Raw genomic sequence first — 16,952 nt, forward strand, 5'->3', positions numbered from 1 at the left:
GTGCTTTCTTCTCATATTATCTCTTTAACTAATATAAGTTGAAAAGTCGAGCTCGAACTTTACATGTTGAACGCTTAAGTTAGCTCATTAATTGTTTTTAAAAGAATTATATATAAAACTTATATAAAGGACAAAAAAAAGAAAGATAACTTGACTTTATTTGGCAGTTTTATTTTTATTTGGTATTAAGAGTTGTATCAATTCGACGTAATTTTACATCTTTATTTTGTTTATATTTGATAAAAAGATAGATAGCAGCCTAGCGTGTCAGGTTTTGATTTTGATTAGTCTTTTATGTTTTCTATTTTTTTTAATTTATATTGGTTGATTCTTATAGTTGACATGGATTATTAAAATTAAAAAAAAAAGTAAAAATAAAAGAGTTATATCACTTGGTAGGGAAAAAAACAAAGAAAGAAAAAAAGGTTCTAATGGATACGTTAATGAGAACAACTTCAAAACGAAAATAAATACAAAAATAAATGAAAACACTGTATTGGTAAATACTTTTTAGGAAACACCATTTTAATAAATAGTTTTTTCATAAACACTAGTTTGGGAAAAAACTCTAACCGAGTAAACTCATTATAATTTGACATAAAGTTATTACAATTTAATATAAACTTTCCATTATTAGTTAATTTAAGAATAATGATTAATTTACAATATATCTAAAATAACTAAACGTCCTATAATAACGAGTGTCGGTTGTTTAAAATATTTAAAAGTTGAAGAGGAGGTTAAGCTAAACACGCTATTCTCACAAAAATTCGCGATCCTTCAAAGGGTAAAAATGTAAAACACCAATGCAATCCAAGGGCATAATCGTCAATAAACCAAGCACAAATTGGTAGTACACTGCTGGGGACACACTTGAATATATATATAGATAGAAACGAAATGCACACAATCGAAGCTTGGAATGACGTAACAGAGTGGCAAATGTGTGGAATATAACCAGTGTTTCAACGATTGCTTTATGTGAGTCATTATTTGAAACCCTAGCTTGCTATTGTTATTATTATTATTATAAGTGTATTTGATGCATCTATTTAACATTTTGTTATTTGAAACCCTAGCTTGCTTGCTTTTATGTGAATTTGATTGACTCAGTTTCCCCAAATGGTAACAGTTGCAGGTGAATTACTGTTTACAGTGCCTTCTGCTCACCACAAATTATTAAGCATTTGTTTGCTACAAAATATTTTGTTATTTGAAACATTTTGTCTTACAAGATATTGAATAGAGTGTTGGTGAATTAGGATGTTGTACATGTAGGTGGTTATTTATGTATTAAGTCATATATAGAGCTTATTTATATCTAAGTTTTTGGTACATGATGATAGACGAAAGTCACGAAACGTAATGAGAAATTTAAAAGCTTTATAAATACCTTGCGCCTCAGCGCTTTTTAAAACTAAGGACTAAAGTTGGTTTCTTGTAGAAACGCTCTTTATGCTTTCGATCCTGAATCTTGTTTCTAATGCTCGGTTTTTTTATATACAATGCCATCAGTTTTGTTGTAGGTTTTAGGTTGATCTATTATGCTAACATTTGAACATCGTTGTTATGGGGTCGTAATATATCATGTGTCTTTGATTCTTTACAGACTGTGAATTCAGGTACCTTAGGTTGCTTTAAGCTTTTATATACTTAATTCCATCTTCCAAGACCATAACAAACAATGAGGGCCACATCTAATGGTACAATTTTATGGAGGTTATGGTTTCTGAATTTGCAGATTCATTTGTGTGCCTGCACAGGACGTTCAACCTCTACTATTAGTTCAAGTTAAAATACAGTTAATTTAGCTTGTGGAGAACTGCTAACTAACGATACACTAGATTTAGAAATGCCTGTTTCTGAATCAGAAAAGGTAAATTCAGCTTCTCATATGATTGACAGAAACTTTTACTTTAAATAATTTGTTTTTGTGAAATTGCAGTTGGGAGTGTTTGTTCTCGGGTGCCATTTCAGTGAGAAAGCTGAACACATCCCAATCAAGAAAAGAAGATTTTTATTCAAGACCTCATCTCCGCCACGCAACGCTACTAATCCACCATTGGAGGGTGCAGAAAGACATGAAACAAGTCCCAAGTTAAATTCAAATTTAAGTTCTCTGCCTGCTACACATGAAGCGGTTACTGGAATGTGTGAAAGAGGTAGTAAAGATCATAAATGGGATAAAAAGGAGTTGGTAAAAGATGATGACTTTTCTGGCATATCTATACTTGCTGCTGCAGCATGCAGTAACAGTTTGGTAGCTGAAAATGTTTGTATTCCTGAAGTTCCAAAAACTGTTGAATTTAATGAAAAAAATGTGAAAAACGAACCCGTTTTCCATACAATAACAGCACCATCTGAAGTTGATGAAAGTGCATTGACTAAAGAACCAAACATACAGAAATCTCCTGCCCGAGATGTCAGATTCAGCTGGGACTTAAATACTGTTATGGATACATGGGAAGAAGCAGGTGTAAGTGGGCATGAAATTTCAAATGATAAAGCCACGTATGTCGAAAAGAAAAGAGTTAACTCTGTAAGTCAAACTTTACCTGTTGAGTTGAACAGTTTAGCTCATGAAAAGAAAGAGTTAAAGGTGGAAAAATGTGAACTTTTGTCTCATGAATCTGATAGTTTTCAACATGCCGTGGTCGTGAAAACAGAGTCTCTGCACAATAATCAGACAGATTATGCTAGTTATTCCATTCCTGTAACTAGAACCCTATTGGAGAACCAAATACATGGTATATTTTCAAAATGTGTTGGCGGTACGCAGGCTGTTGACTCCAAATTCTCAATTGACTGCTCTAAACCTCCTGGTTTTGACCATTGTCTTAACTTGCATGCTTCCAAAGACAATGTCGGACCCACTACACAAACAGCCGTGACTAAACATGATTTGCCACTTAAGACTGAAACCCATGTGGAAAATGGACATAAAGTTGAGGATGATTTGGTCAACAAGGAAGAAATTGATAAAATAGGTTCCAAAGTGGTGATGGAAGACCATTCTGCTGCAACTTCTTCTATTCATGATGTTTCTCATTCTGATATTGACAACGGTCTTGATTATCATAATTTGCAGTGTGGTAGCAAAGCAGGAAGTGGGATTAGATACGATTCTCAATATGAAGATGGGGAGTTAAGGGAATGGACTGTAAATGCTTGGAAAGGATACGAGTTGACCGGGTGTGAAAATCAATATTACATGAACAAGGGAAACAGTTTAGATCTGGATAATGTAGATGCCCACGAAACTAATATTCATAGCGGACCTAGTGTGGTTTTACCTAGTCCAGAACTGAACGAGTTAACCGATGGTCCTTATAAGAGTGAAAGACAATATAATATGGAGGAGTGTGCAAGCCAATCAGACAAGTGGAAGACGAACATTTCTGGATGGGATGTTTTACCTGAAAGTCAAAGAATACATTCAAATAATCTTAACAAAACCAGAAACTTCACAGGAAGGAAATTCTCATACCGAGAAGAACAAAAAGATAAATTTGGTACCGAGTATGTGGAAATGAAGGCTGAAGGTTCAACATTATATAGAAAAGGATCACCAACACGGGATGTGTTTCTTAGCAGAGGTAGATTTCAGATGCAAGGACGCAGGTATTGTTTTCTACATTCTTGTTGACCTTGAATTTGGCACTTTTATTCTTGTTACTAATGATACTTTTTTCTACAGTTCTAAAGGTGACTGTTTAACTTATAGACCCAAGAGAGAATCCGGTGCATCAAGATCCTTCAGAAGGGGAAGATACTCGCCACATAATCGTCCTAGTGATCGGGAAGGTGGTATGTGGAATTGCTCAATTCTAGAAGATTCTAGAACCATGGATGACTTGAACAATGACGGTGATAATAGTATTCCTTCGTTTGTCACTCGGCGACCATTCAGGGGCAGGTCGCCTGCTGATCGAGAAGTAAACGAATTCCGTGCACGTTTAGGTTTGAGACCAACCGAAGACACGGGTCGTGACAGATTTGTGAATTGGGGCAGGGGACAAGGACGGGGGAGGTTCATGAGTTATGACACACGTGGGCCCGCGCGTGACGACTGTGATGAACCGATGGCAGAATATTCACATTTCCCGAGGCGACGTCGATGCTTTTCACCTATAGAAAGAAGAGGAAATAACTCTTATCAACATCACCGATCCAATTCAAGATCTCCTTCTAGCGGTTTTAGACGTCGTAGTAGATCCCCAGGTTTCAGAATCCGACGACCCAGGTCACCTGGTTATCGAGATCATCCGAGTGAATATCACTATAAAGATCGTCCTATTTTCAACAGATCACCTCCACCCAGGAGGACCGGTGGGCCACGGGGAGAACGGTTTAGTTTTTATGAAGGTGAGAGAGGCGGGCCCATGTATGTGGATGATGATGGTGTTCGACTAAATAATAACGGGTCTAGAGGTGGCGGGTTTGTTAGGCGGTACAATGTGGATGGGCCCGCAAAGCGGTTTCACTATGATGATGAAGACGGGTGTAGTCGGGGTATTGCTTTTGATGCTCGTGACAGGCGCGCTTTGGAAGTCCATGCACGATCAAGGCTGAAATCAAGCAGTGATGGAAGCGATAGCCGGTTTCATGACTTTCCGAGGCGGCAGAGGGAGGATAGTGGTGGGTTTAGAAGGCGGTCTCGAGATGGGAAAGACCGAAAAGAAGAAGGTGAGCATATGGCTGACGGTACTGAAAGAAAGCCTAGAGAAGTGAAAGATCAATCGCCAGCGGCTAACCATGACCTGTTGGTGGCTAAAGAAGTGGTTTAAGGAAAGTGGAACATTGTTAAACCAATGCTGGGTTGGGTTAGGTACTTAGGTTAGGTTAGGTTAGGTTAGGTTAGGTTACAGTTTCAGATTATTAGTACCTTTGTTGGGACTTGGGAGAGACGGATACTTTATGTTGGGCTTGGCTGTTGGTTAATCTTGAAATTAGTTTTCATTTAAATTTTTGTTTAACGTAATCTGCATGTTGTGTTTTAAGAATCCTTGGTTATAGAGTTATCCAAGGCTAAAAATCCTTGCTTAGACTGGAACGGATCAGGACGGGTTTCAGGTCGAACAAGTTTTGGCGGGATGGGTTCCAGGTTGGGGCGGGTTTTGTAGGTTTCGTTTCAGAATAGGTTTTGGGTCGGGACGGTTTTTGTGGGTTTCGTGTCGGAACGGGTTTTTGGTCGGGATGGGTTTGGGCCGGAATTGTTTCCGGGACGGGTTTCAGGTCGGGACGGATTTCGGGTCAGGACGAGTCCGGATCAGAACGTATCCGGGTCGGAAGGGGTTTCCAAGATACTAAACACTTTTGACCATCTTGAGTGATCATCACGTCACACCTCAACCTAAGACGGAACATGACGGGGCATGACAATATTTGTATCATAATACAAAGACACTAAAACGATATGTCAATATCTAAATTTATTCATTCATAATTAAACTAAACAAATAATTCAAATTAAAAGAAAATACAATAATTGTTGTATCTTTATTAAATTCATTTGCCCAACACCATTTTGTAAATCCACTCAGACCCTCGTCCTTTGGCCCATCCATACACAACATATCACTTTTTACGTGACCAGTAACAAAATTTTAAAATTTAAAACAAATTCCTATTCCACGAAACCAATATCTTTCCACACATTTGAATATTAATTCTTTTTTTAGCCTCCCATAAATTAGAAACTACATCACAGGGCTCGCTTTGAGAGTTGAAAAAAAAAATTTGGGCTGAAGGCGAAAAATATTTTGGGCTATACAAAAAATATTTTGTTGGGTTTAAACAATTTAATTTTAAATTAGCTTCGTTGGGTTGTGTAAAAACTAACGCAAAAAAATAGGTTTAAACATGTCTCAAATGAGGCTAGAATGTACAACCTTTTGGTTGAGAGTACCCATTTACCCCTAGACCAAGTTAGTTATTACGTAATTGAGTTTAAACATTAAGTATACATATAGTTTTTCAGAAAAAGACATAATTTTTTTTAAAAAAAATTTCAGGCCTACGGCCGTCAACCACTCTGCCATATACCATGGCCGGCCCTGCTACCTCACCACCATATTTCTCTTTCATAATATTAGCACTTTTGGTAAGACGAAACATTTTCTCAGCCAACGAATTCTCCAGAAATTCAGCAACCATATATTCATCCTAGGTCGATTTACCCCAACTTATCTCTTTATTTTGAAAACTAGGTTATTGACCCGTGAACATCACGTGTGGAAAAATATAAATTGTCCAATAAACACATACAATTTCAAACAACGACATATGACATTTAATTGCAATTCATATTCATACATAAATAAAATATTAAAAAACACTAACTTACAAAAACAAAAGATACATAGTATAATGTTTAGAAACATAATTTGAACCATGAAAATATAAAATTCATAAACTACTAAATATTTGAATTATATTTTTGTTTTTTATTTGTATTGACGAAGATGTAACCAAATTGACTAATTTGATGTATTTGGTCATGAGTTGGCTTTAGAACAAAGTTGATGCAATTTGATTTTGTGGATGGTTGTGAGTGTAATTGTATCCTAATCACACGTTTGTTGAAGCATTTTGGGTGTGAGCTTGATAAATATCTCATTTATTATGTTTGTTTATGTATTATGTGGTTAGATACTATTATATTTTTGTTTCTCACTTTGTTTCAGATAAAAAAATGGTGAAGGCTTGGAAAGGGAACAACTCTTAGTACAAGAAATACCTAATTCAAACTTTAAAAGGCAACATAGTTTGGTAAGTGCATATATTCACTTTATGAGATTCTCTCTAAATCTGCAGTAGGCTATTTACTCGATCAGTAGGACCCATGTCATATCTAGATAATTTTTGAGGTTCGTCCATTTGACCTTAAATGGCAAAATTGTTTCAATTAATATAGTATATTTAGTAAACAATTTATAATTGTTCAGTTTGGCATTTGCATGGATCTGACAAATATTTCTACTAGGAGGATCAAAATGGTCAATAACATAGTTGGTTTTCTGGCATGAAATTCTGAAGACTGATTATTAGTATCATCTATAAATTTACATTTATAAGTTTTGTGAATTATGATTGTAATTTAACCTTGTCCTTATTTATATGATATGCAATTTTATTTATCATCTTTTTAGTTATAGAGTTATGATTTATAAAATTAATCATTTTTTATTTATACATGGGCGATTTTGTTACATGTTTAGGTAATTCATCTATAAATAAATATACTATGATGCTTCATTGGCTTAATAATAAAGTCTAAACTATTGCAGAATATATATTAGTTCTTGATGCTAATATGATCATGAGATGATCGATCACACCATGGGAGTTAATAGCAGCAAGTTGTAAACAGTATTCAATTGCCTATGAGTAAGACACTATTATAATATAATTGAAACAATGGTGTATTTATATGGTTGGACATGTTTAATAATGTGTCAAAATGAGTTTGGATTGACGTGGGTAATTATTAGTAAAGATGGGCTAGGCTAATCAAAAAGATACTTTTCTTTGTGTCTATTTTCATAAGGCTAAGGGTAGTGGGGCTTGATTCAAGCCCAAGTGATCCAATATATTTACGACACGTAGGCGGGTGACGTGGCACAAGATCAAGCCCCAGAGGGTGTAGTGGTCCAGGTGATCCGGAGCTTGATTGAATTAATAATAATATAAAACATTACATTAATAATAATTTAAAATATTACTAGTCTAATACAAGATTATCGGGTCTTCTATCCTACAAATGCTCGACCAACTCATGCCGAAGGTTGTCGTGTATCTCACGGCTCTTGATGATATTTAAGTTGTCGAGTCGTTGTTCATTGGTGATCGTCGATTCTTGTCTTGGAATATCACCTTGGTAGTTTTGACAAATAGCGTGACCCTCGTCTTCTAGTATCATGTTATGTAGGATTACACACATGTAGACGACTTCCGTTATCTTCTCCCTTGTCCAAAATTTTATTGGATTCGCCAATATTGCCCATTTTTTCTTTAGGACTCCAAACGCCTTTTCAATATCTTTTCTGGCCGATTCTTGTCTCTTCGTGAAGTACTTTCGTTTGTCAGAAAGTGGAGACGCATAAGCTTGAACTAGTGTCCCCCATTCGCTGTAAATACCATCAACGAGGTAGTACCCGTACTTGAAGTGTTCTCCATTTGCAAAAAAAGCCTGAGGGGGTTCAACCCCGTCAATAAGGTCATCGAATATCGGTGATTGATCGATAACATTGAGGTCATTATTTGACCTGGCAACCCCAAAGAATGCATGCCAAAACCAAAGATCCTGTGACACCACCGCCTCAAGTACAATAGTAGGGCCGGGGTGATCACCTTGGTGGAATTGACCTCACCAATCAGTAGGACACATAGCCCAACCAACATGCATACAATCGAGGCTACCGAGCATCCCGGGCACTGTGCACCTCGTATATGTGTTGGATATCATACATTGTTGGTTTACGTAAGCATCTTCGCTTGTATAGCTATATGACCCCTTAAATATAATTATTTAAAATTATATAAATAAATGTAAATAATAAAATTTTAAATAAAACTATATACCTTTACAAAAGTGGTTAACCGAATCGCGTCCGGTCTTTTTAGCCATTTGTAGATACTTGTCCAACATGTCCGAGCCTACACCATACGCTAGTTGCCGAAGAGCGGCGGTAATTTTTTGAGTAGGCGTGAACCCGGGATGACCTCTAGCGTTATCCCTTTATTGAAAATACTCAAAGTGCTCCGACAAGTCATTTGCTAGACGCATGAATAATCGTCTAGTCATTCGAAAACGGGTTTTAAAACTTTCCTCACCATATGCGGGATCGGGGCTAAAAATAATGACGTATCAAAGTTTCATCAGCAGTCTTTCGATCACGAAGACGTGGTTGCCGGAATAATGGGGCTCGAGGGCGTCTTTGATCGATCAAAAAATTTATCGTCGTTTGAACCGCTTGACAAATGAGTTCGTCTTCTTCGGAAGAATTGGAAGACGAAGACGATGCCATTTATAAAAATGGAGAGAAATATAGTTTTGGTAGAGGGAAAGTATGGTTTTTTAAGAGAATAAGAGAGAATGTGGTGAGTTTTAATTAAAATGGAGTGTGTGGATTGGTATTTATAGGTTAAACAAAAAAAAACTTTTTTTTAAAAAACCACCCCAACGGCTATATTTCCCACGCGGACTGCCCCACGCCGGGCCTCCACGCCCCCCATCCACAAGACCACTACCCTTAGCCTAAGTATTTTTTTTAAGTCTGATGCATTGACTATGATTACATAAACGTGTCATGGCATTAAAGAGAGTATAATATGTAATTTTAGTAATAAGAAGTATATAAGAGATTTATTATTATTATTATTATTATTATTATTATTATTATTATTATTATTATTATTTTGCATATTTTTTATGTTTCAGTCGTGTAATACACGAGTTTCTAACATTTTTTTGCAAAATTATTCGTTTATACCACCTACTGTTTTATGTTAACATCTTTTCATAATTGCATGTTATTAGAATTTTAACCCGTGTATCACACATGTTCTAATCCATACAAAAAACAAGTTCTTTCCAGCGAGACCTCGATGATGGTCATGGAGAAGGCTATAATAGTAGATATAAAGAACTCGCTACCAATGTATTAAAAAACATATATTTTTTTAGAACTTAAAGAATATGCTCCTCATGAAAGCAGTGATTATAAAGGGAAAGATATGCCTTATATTTTTTAGAACAAAAAAATACAACTACTTGAATAGTTTATTAGATAATATCTATAACTAGCTTCATAATATCTTGCACTTATAAAGTAATATCTATATTGCATGTCAGCATGTGCGTCAGCGAAATAACAGCCCGTTCACCAGGCTAAAAAAATCTACACCAGAATTATAAAAAGTGGATCTGACATAACAAAAAAGAGGATCCGAGCTATATCTTCGTGGGCGTGTATGTACAGCAACACAACATTATCAGATTTGGTGCGGTAACACAGTAAAAGTAATTTTCAAGTTCTAATATTGGCTATCAAACTTATATTACTCGTAGTGGTCTAACGAATTCAGATAAGAAACATCTGTTTAAATTCAAGAGAAGATGGTTTCACGTTGCAGTTTATTTTGCAATGACCATTAACAAAAGTCAATGTTAGTCTCTAGCAAGAGTTAAAATATACTTGACAGGTCGGGTTTTTACACATAGTCAATTATATGTAGTTTTATCAAGAGTGAATAGTAAAGACAGGGTTATAATGCATATTTTAGATAAGAAAGGTAAAGTTACAAACAAAACAACAATGTAACGCCATGTTTTATAAATTTGTCTTTTAATACTTTCTTTCCATATGAATATAAATTGTATTTATAAATCATGTTGTCTTCTCAAAAATCATATTAAAAAATATATTGTCGTTTGATTTTATATATGTGTTTACTTGATAATTTTTATATTTTCACCTGTGTCATATACGGATCAATAACCTAGTTTACCTTTAATACATGTAGCATTGTAAGCATTAATGAAGATATGAGACGCTTATGGGGAAGCAGCAAACTCGATCACAGTGATTGTGTGAATCAAGAAACTAAGTGCCCTTTTACAATTTTAAAAAATGGTGTTTGTTCTGGGTGAAAATTATCAAAAATTGGACAAATACTTGCCTCAATAACTCTCGCTTTCATTCGATTTTCGCATTAGACGCAAGGAAATATTGTTTCTTTTTTAATGCTAAACTAACCTACCCTAAATACTAGTATAAATTACTTAATAGTTAATACGTTTACTTTGTAGGGTTTGGACCATCCACTGCAGGGAGACATCTTACCACCACACCATGTTATTTTGACACAAAAAATATTGTCTATACCCAGATATATTGTACGTATAAGACACTAATTTTAGATGTTTAGATTGATTCAAACTTCACTAGGCATATTCATAAATGCATGGCGTGCACCATTCAATACAAATTTAGGAGTAATAACTTGATCATGTTTGTCAAAACAAAAGTTTGACCACCACTCTAAATTATTGCTCATAATTTATTTGATAGTAGTAAAAAGGATACATATAAACACATCCACATTAATACAAAACCAATTTTAAATAAAGCACTAGAAGAACCATATAAACAAACAAATGCATTATATGATTCTAATGGTTTTATACTCCAAATTAGTTTTGCAATAAATGTGTTATACGTGTTTCTACTTGTGGAACACCATTACCCAGCATGTGGAGACGAAGCACATCTTTTTCATTTCACTAAATCCAGCGAGTTTAGCCAAAGCTTGAAACTCGTCTTCGGTGCGCTCTTTTCCTCCAGTAGTGTGAATCATCATGGTGAGATCCAAATCAGTGATTGCTCTCGTGAGAGGGCTTGTATCAGGTATAAAGGGAATAATTTTTTCTACAATAATTACTTTCCCATCACTAGGGAGAGTGTTGTGACACATCTTTAGCAACTTGACACAATCATCATCACTCCAACCATGTAGTACCCACTGTATATATCATACTTTAGTCAGTTAATAATATTATACGAATATATATATATATATATATATAAACATTATCAAATACATTTTATTCTTAACATGAAAACAGTGAGTACCAATTTGCTGTTATTATTAGGTTTATTTTTATAAGTGTTTGCTGTTATTTTTTGTTCGTATTTGCTGATTTTCGATTATGAGACACTATAAGTATTTGCTTATTTATATTTTGTTGCTATTATTAGATTTTTTCTTTTGCTGATATAAGTATTTGCTGGTATTTGTTGTTATTGTTTTGTTCTTGATTTTGATTCTTTTGTTGTAATTTTTAAGTTTTTTTGTTTGTTATTATAAATAATTGTTTATGTAGATTGTATTGTTTCTTACGCGCTCATTTTTTTTTATAAATTGGTATTATTTCCTATGTTCTCATGTTAAGACTAAAATATACATGAACCTTCCCCTATATATATATATATATGCATGAACATGTGTGTAGAATTGCATACCTTCATGAAAATGGCATCCCCTTTTGGAACATTTTGAAACATATCTCCACCAACATGTTCTATACCTACACATGTAATAAAATGAAAGTGTTTCAAATGAGACTCATTTCAACTTAAGTTATTATTGTCTAGATTCATATGAACAGACCGGGATAGAGTGGCGCCTGCTTTATCACATGTGGCAAATCGAAATTAATGCCCTTAATGGCCGGGTATTGAGACACAATCATATTAAGTGTGATTCCAAGACCACCACCAACATCAACTAGTGATTTAAGGTTGTTAAAACCATGGTAACACTTGAGCATATCCTTGACGAGGATAACAGAAGTGTCCACCATTGCCTTGTTGAAAATCGCATTTTTTTTATCATCCAATGCTGTTTGTTTAAATCCACCTGTTCCATGAAGCCTTTCAACTGGAGTACCGCCTTTCGAGCACTCATTCTTGAAGTTTAGACCTTTCCATAAACGAAAACTTACACATATTAATTACCACTTTGTAGCGACAGGTGGCAAGCAAGAAATAGGTTATTTCGTTCGCATCATAGTTACGCATAAAATTGAATAATCACGTAACCTTTAGACACATACATAATTACGCAACTTAATTTTATAATTAAGCATATACATTATTATGCACCCTATATGAACACAACCACTGACTATGAGAAAAAAAAATAGATTTTTAAAAAGTATAACAAGACTATACTTAAATTGAAGAGAATAAAGCATATTGAAGAGAATAAAATGCTTGATTTTATAGTGTAATTTAGAAAAATTAACAATGTTAAAGCCTTTCAACTGGAGTACCCGCCTTCGAGCACTCATTCTTGAAGTTTAGACCTTTCCATAAACGAAAACTTACACATATTAATTACCACTTTGTAGCGACAGGTGGCAAGCAAGAAATAGGTTATTTCGTTCGCATCATAGTTACGCATAAAATTGAATAATCACGTAACCTTTAGACACATACATAATTACGCAACTTAATTTTATAATTAAGCATATACATTATTATGCACCCTATATGAACACAACCACTGACTATGAGAAAAAAAAATAGATTTTTAAAAAGTATAACAAGACTATACTTAAATTGAAGAGAATAAAGCATATTGAAGAGAATAAAATGCATGATTTTATAGTGTAATTTAGAAAAATTAACAATGTTTAAAGCTAGTGAATTCGAAAGAAGTCAATAATGTTAAGGCATACCAATTTTACCCTTAGCCCTTTTTTTATGTTCAAAACTGATGACGCTTAGGCTGTATACTATGGTGAGGGGCATCGAAGCCCCTCCACAACGCCACGTCAGCACCACATGAGCACCGGGGCTTCGAAGCCCTTCTCCATAACGTCCCGCTATGGTTAAAGCCCCTTGGGCGCCCATTATATATATAAATATATATGTATGTGTGTGGATGAGAGTGAGAGAGAGAGAGAGAGAAGGCGCTGGTCGTTTGATGCCCCTACCCCCTCAGCACCCGCCTCCATAGCGCCCCCTGTGGTGTTCCTCCTCCTTCGACGCCCTTCTCCCCCCCCCCCCCCCTCTCCAAGGCGCCTATAGCGAACAACCTTAAGCTTTGTATGATCTCAAGTTCTCAACCATTGATTTCTTAATCTAAAGGTCCAAAATCCTAGGTTTTGTAGGTTAAGGACCCATTGTATATATACTTAAGAGCATATCAAACCTACCAAGTGTCAAAGGGCGAATGATCTTGGTTCATCTCCAGTAATGATCCTAAAGACACTCCATCTTCATTCGGGATATAGTGTTTAGCAACGGGTGCAAGTCCATAAACTCTAACCGGTGTAGAATCATGGACTTGTTGGCTGCAAGTGACAATGGAATGGCTTGCAAGGGACCAAAGCATACGGTCAAGCATATTAGGGGCATTTGGGTTCGGGATTGCCAAACCGTGCGCAATCTCTTTAGCCGAGAGTCGGGCATCTGGGCCCGCCTCGGCTATAGTCTCAAGAACCTTGAGCTTGATTGCATTCAACAACACCTTTGGCAATGTGGCAGAGGAAATAAGTTGCATTGCATGAGTTTTCCTCTTCGGAGTGTGACATTTTTGCTTTGGTGATGATTTTGTGTTTTGATCTCATTCAAAGAAAGCTTTCTTTAAATAGTTAAGAGTTGTTGATATGTGTGGTTGTAATGGACCTTAAATGCCTAATTAACCAAGTGGGTGCATTATTAAAGTTGAAATAACACCCAAAAGTTACAAATTGTACCTCTCATCACGTACCTTGGCATACCCCACACGATTCTTGATAATTTTTCTTTCTTTTTTTAAACTGCTATACACACTACAATTCTGTAAGTCTTGATTTATTTTTAAGAGCTACACTGAAGAAACACCAGTCGAACCCCGACAGATTACGAGTAACCTGAGGGTTAGATAGACGTTTCCCACGAGGGGTTAATTCCGGCAAGATGGTTCTTCCGATAACCTGCAAAACAGACACCGTGAGCTCGTCACTAAGAAAGGGGGGGGGGGTTCCTCCTTGTGACCACCCTCCGGCGTGAGAATCAGTCTATATTACTCTTTGAATATAAAAGTATATTATTAATACTAGAGCAGTTATCAGGTAAATTATACAAGATATTAGATGATGAAATGATATTACCATTTGATGTCTTTTTATAGCCGAATGTGGGTTTCCAAGGAGGTTTAGCCGGCCTACTACTCTGCCAACTGTGGCCTACGCACGTGCTCTGCTGGTAATTGGTGGATAGGCAGCGGCTGACAGTGACAGGCGTGCTGTTCACTTTTCCTTTTCCACCAACTACAGGCTAGGCACGTGGTATGGCAGGAGTTGGTGAGCAGGCGGCGGCTTTTGGTCACAGTGCTGTGGCGTGTTGTCTGCCATGCTGCTGTCAGTGAGCTGTCGTATCGTTGGTCAGATCTTTTGTCCATACCTCGTCAGGTATCACACAAAAGATCCTCCATTATTATACGGACTGGCTCATTTAGGCGGGAGTTTTCCCCCTCCCGCCTTTATGCGGGAATGTTCCCGGCTTTGCTCATTCCTTCTTCAGGTGACTACTGAATTATTATGAGTCTGAGCCTTATGCGTGTAGCCATGCTGCGCGGGTGGCCAGTCCCTAATGGCGGGTACCCGCACCTGCGGGAACAGGGGATACTTGGAAACCATAGGGAGGCATTTCCTGCGGGACCAGCTTGCGTACCGCATGTGAGGTCGTCACAACTCTGAGCGTGGTGGGTCCTGCAGGTTTGGTAGGTCGCGGCGCAGACGTCCCTATGGTGAAGTCTGCGGGTTCAACTGCGCAGACGTCCGTTTAAGGTGTCTTGCGTGTTCAACTGCGCAGACGTCTCCTTTTAAGGAAGTCTTGCGGGTCCTAACCGCCTCTGCTGGGACCTACCTCTTCAAGTCCCCCCAGTCCAATGTTCTGCTCATGAATGTTTAATAAAGTGAGGTGAACTTTTGGACTTAAGCAAGGGGTTTTTGAAAAGGGTTTAGTTTTATGGGTTTTCCGCGGGAAGTCTTACCCACGGGTTTCCCAATGTCACGCAGAATTTCCCAATGTTCTGCTTGATTTCTGGGATGATGCGGATAGGTCTATAGCCTCCCCGCAAGTCAGGAGCGTTTAGAACCTTTTGTGTAGATTCTCCATGAGTCTTGGTGGTTTTGAACATAGTGATCAATCATGTTATAACCACCAATTCCATCTTGAAGTTTCAAACAATCTAGTTCTTGACGTTCCCCGCTATGCGGGGATGTTAATCCCGTTTCTGCAAGCATGGCCCAGAAGATCCTTCTTGGTTTCAATTCCCATGGAGTGCTCAGTATGCGAAGGGTTTTGCCTTGACGCTGTACCCGCACTTCGTCTTATTAGTTACTTTACTCCCAAGGTATCCCTGGCGTTAAATCCCTGCAGGGCTAGGTGCGTGAAGGGTTTTGCCTTAACACTGTACCCGCACCTGACTTATGGTTGCCGAGGTGTTCCTGGCGTTTAATCCCCTGCGGGCGCTAGGTATGTGAAGGGTTTTGCCTTAACACTGTACCCGCGCCCGACTTACAATTGGGTGCCGAGGTATGACTTTTTACGGGTGTTAGGTATGTGTAGGGTTTTGCCTTAACACTGTACCTGTGCCCGTTTTGTAGTTGGGTGGAATGCCAAGATTTTCTCGGCTTCACTTCCCTGCGGGTGCTAGGTATGTGAAGGGTTTTGCCTTAACACTGTACCCGCACCCGGCTTCATAATTGGGTTTTTCCCGGTTTCCGTTCCCTGCGGGTACTAGGTATGTGAAGGGTTTTGCCTTAACACTGTACCCGCACCCGGCTTCATAATTGGGTTTTTCCGGTTTCCGTTCCCTGCGGGTGCTAGGTATGTGAAGGGTTTTGCCTTAACACTGTACCCGCACCCGGCTTCATAATTGGGTTTTTCCGGTTTCCGTGCCCTGCGGGTGCTAGGTATGTGAAGGGTTTTGCCTTAACACTGTACCCGCACCCGGCTTCATAATTGGGTATTCTTGGCCTCTGTTCCCCGCGGGTGCTAGGTATGTGAAGGGTTTTGCCTTAACACTGTACCCGCAGCCGTCTTACGGTCAACTGGATAGCCAGGGTAAGGGGTTTTTTCCCGCTTACTTTTCGAATATTTTTGAATTTTTGAAATTTGAAAAGTTGGTGAAAGGATAAGAACAGTCGTCGTGCGACGGTTTCTTCTGACTGTGTCAGGACGTGCTGGAAGTTATGGCGACGTGACATTATATGGTCATTCCAGACGCTTTTTACGGCGCGTGGGCGCGATTTTTCGGGCGCGTGGCAGCAGAATTAATGGCACTCGTCCTTTCAACAGCTGTTGCCAGCTTGCCTGGTGCCACATGTCACGGTTTCATTTCACCTTCAATTTCTCTCTCCTCTGCATTAAATTCATCGCATTAACTGCGAT

General features: G+C 37.6%; 1 protein-coding gene and 1 pseudogene across 2 annotated transcripts; one reads left to right on the forward strand and one right to left on the reverse strand.

The window, feature by feature from the left end:
* The first annotated feature begins 1,852 nt into the window (after nucleotides 1–1,852).
* Nucleotides 1,853–4,787, forward strand: LOC143574134 (uncharacterized). The gene is made up of 3 exons (XM_077058839.1): nucleotides 1,853–1,876; nucleotides 1,946–3,621; nucleotides 3,698–4,787. The coding sequence occupies exons 1-3, from the start codon at nucleotides 1,853–1,855 to the stop codon at nucleotides 4,785–4,787; spliced, it is 2,790 nt and encodes a 929-aa protein (XP_076914954.1).
* Nucleotides 4,788–11,205: 6,418 nt separating this feature from the next.
* On the reverse strand, nucleotides 11,206–14,276 carry LOC143574135 (O-methyltransferase 11-like; annotated as a pseudogene). The gene is made up of 6 exons (XR_013142537.1): nucleotides 14,270–14,276; nucleotides 13,727–14,135; nucleotides 12,843–12,871; nucleotides 12,175–12,456; nucleotides 12,027–12,091; nucleotides 11,206–11,526 (listed from the first exon to the last, which is right to left on the reverse strand). The product of XR_013142537.1 is annotated as an O-methyltransferase 11-like (transcript).
* Between the last annotated feature and the right edge of the window lie 2,676 nt (nucleotides 14,277–16,952).

Source organism: Bidens hawaiensis, unplaced genomic scaffold (genome assembly GCF_021521415.1).
Source record: "Bidens hawaiensis isolate Kalapana, Puna unplaced genomic scaffold, B.hawaiensis_p1.1 tig00026851_1, whole genome shotgun sequence".
Classification (NCBI taxonomy): Eukaryota; Viridiplantae; Streptophyta; class Magnoliopsida; order Asterales; family Asteraceae; genus Bidens; species Bidens hawaiensis.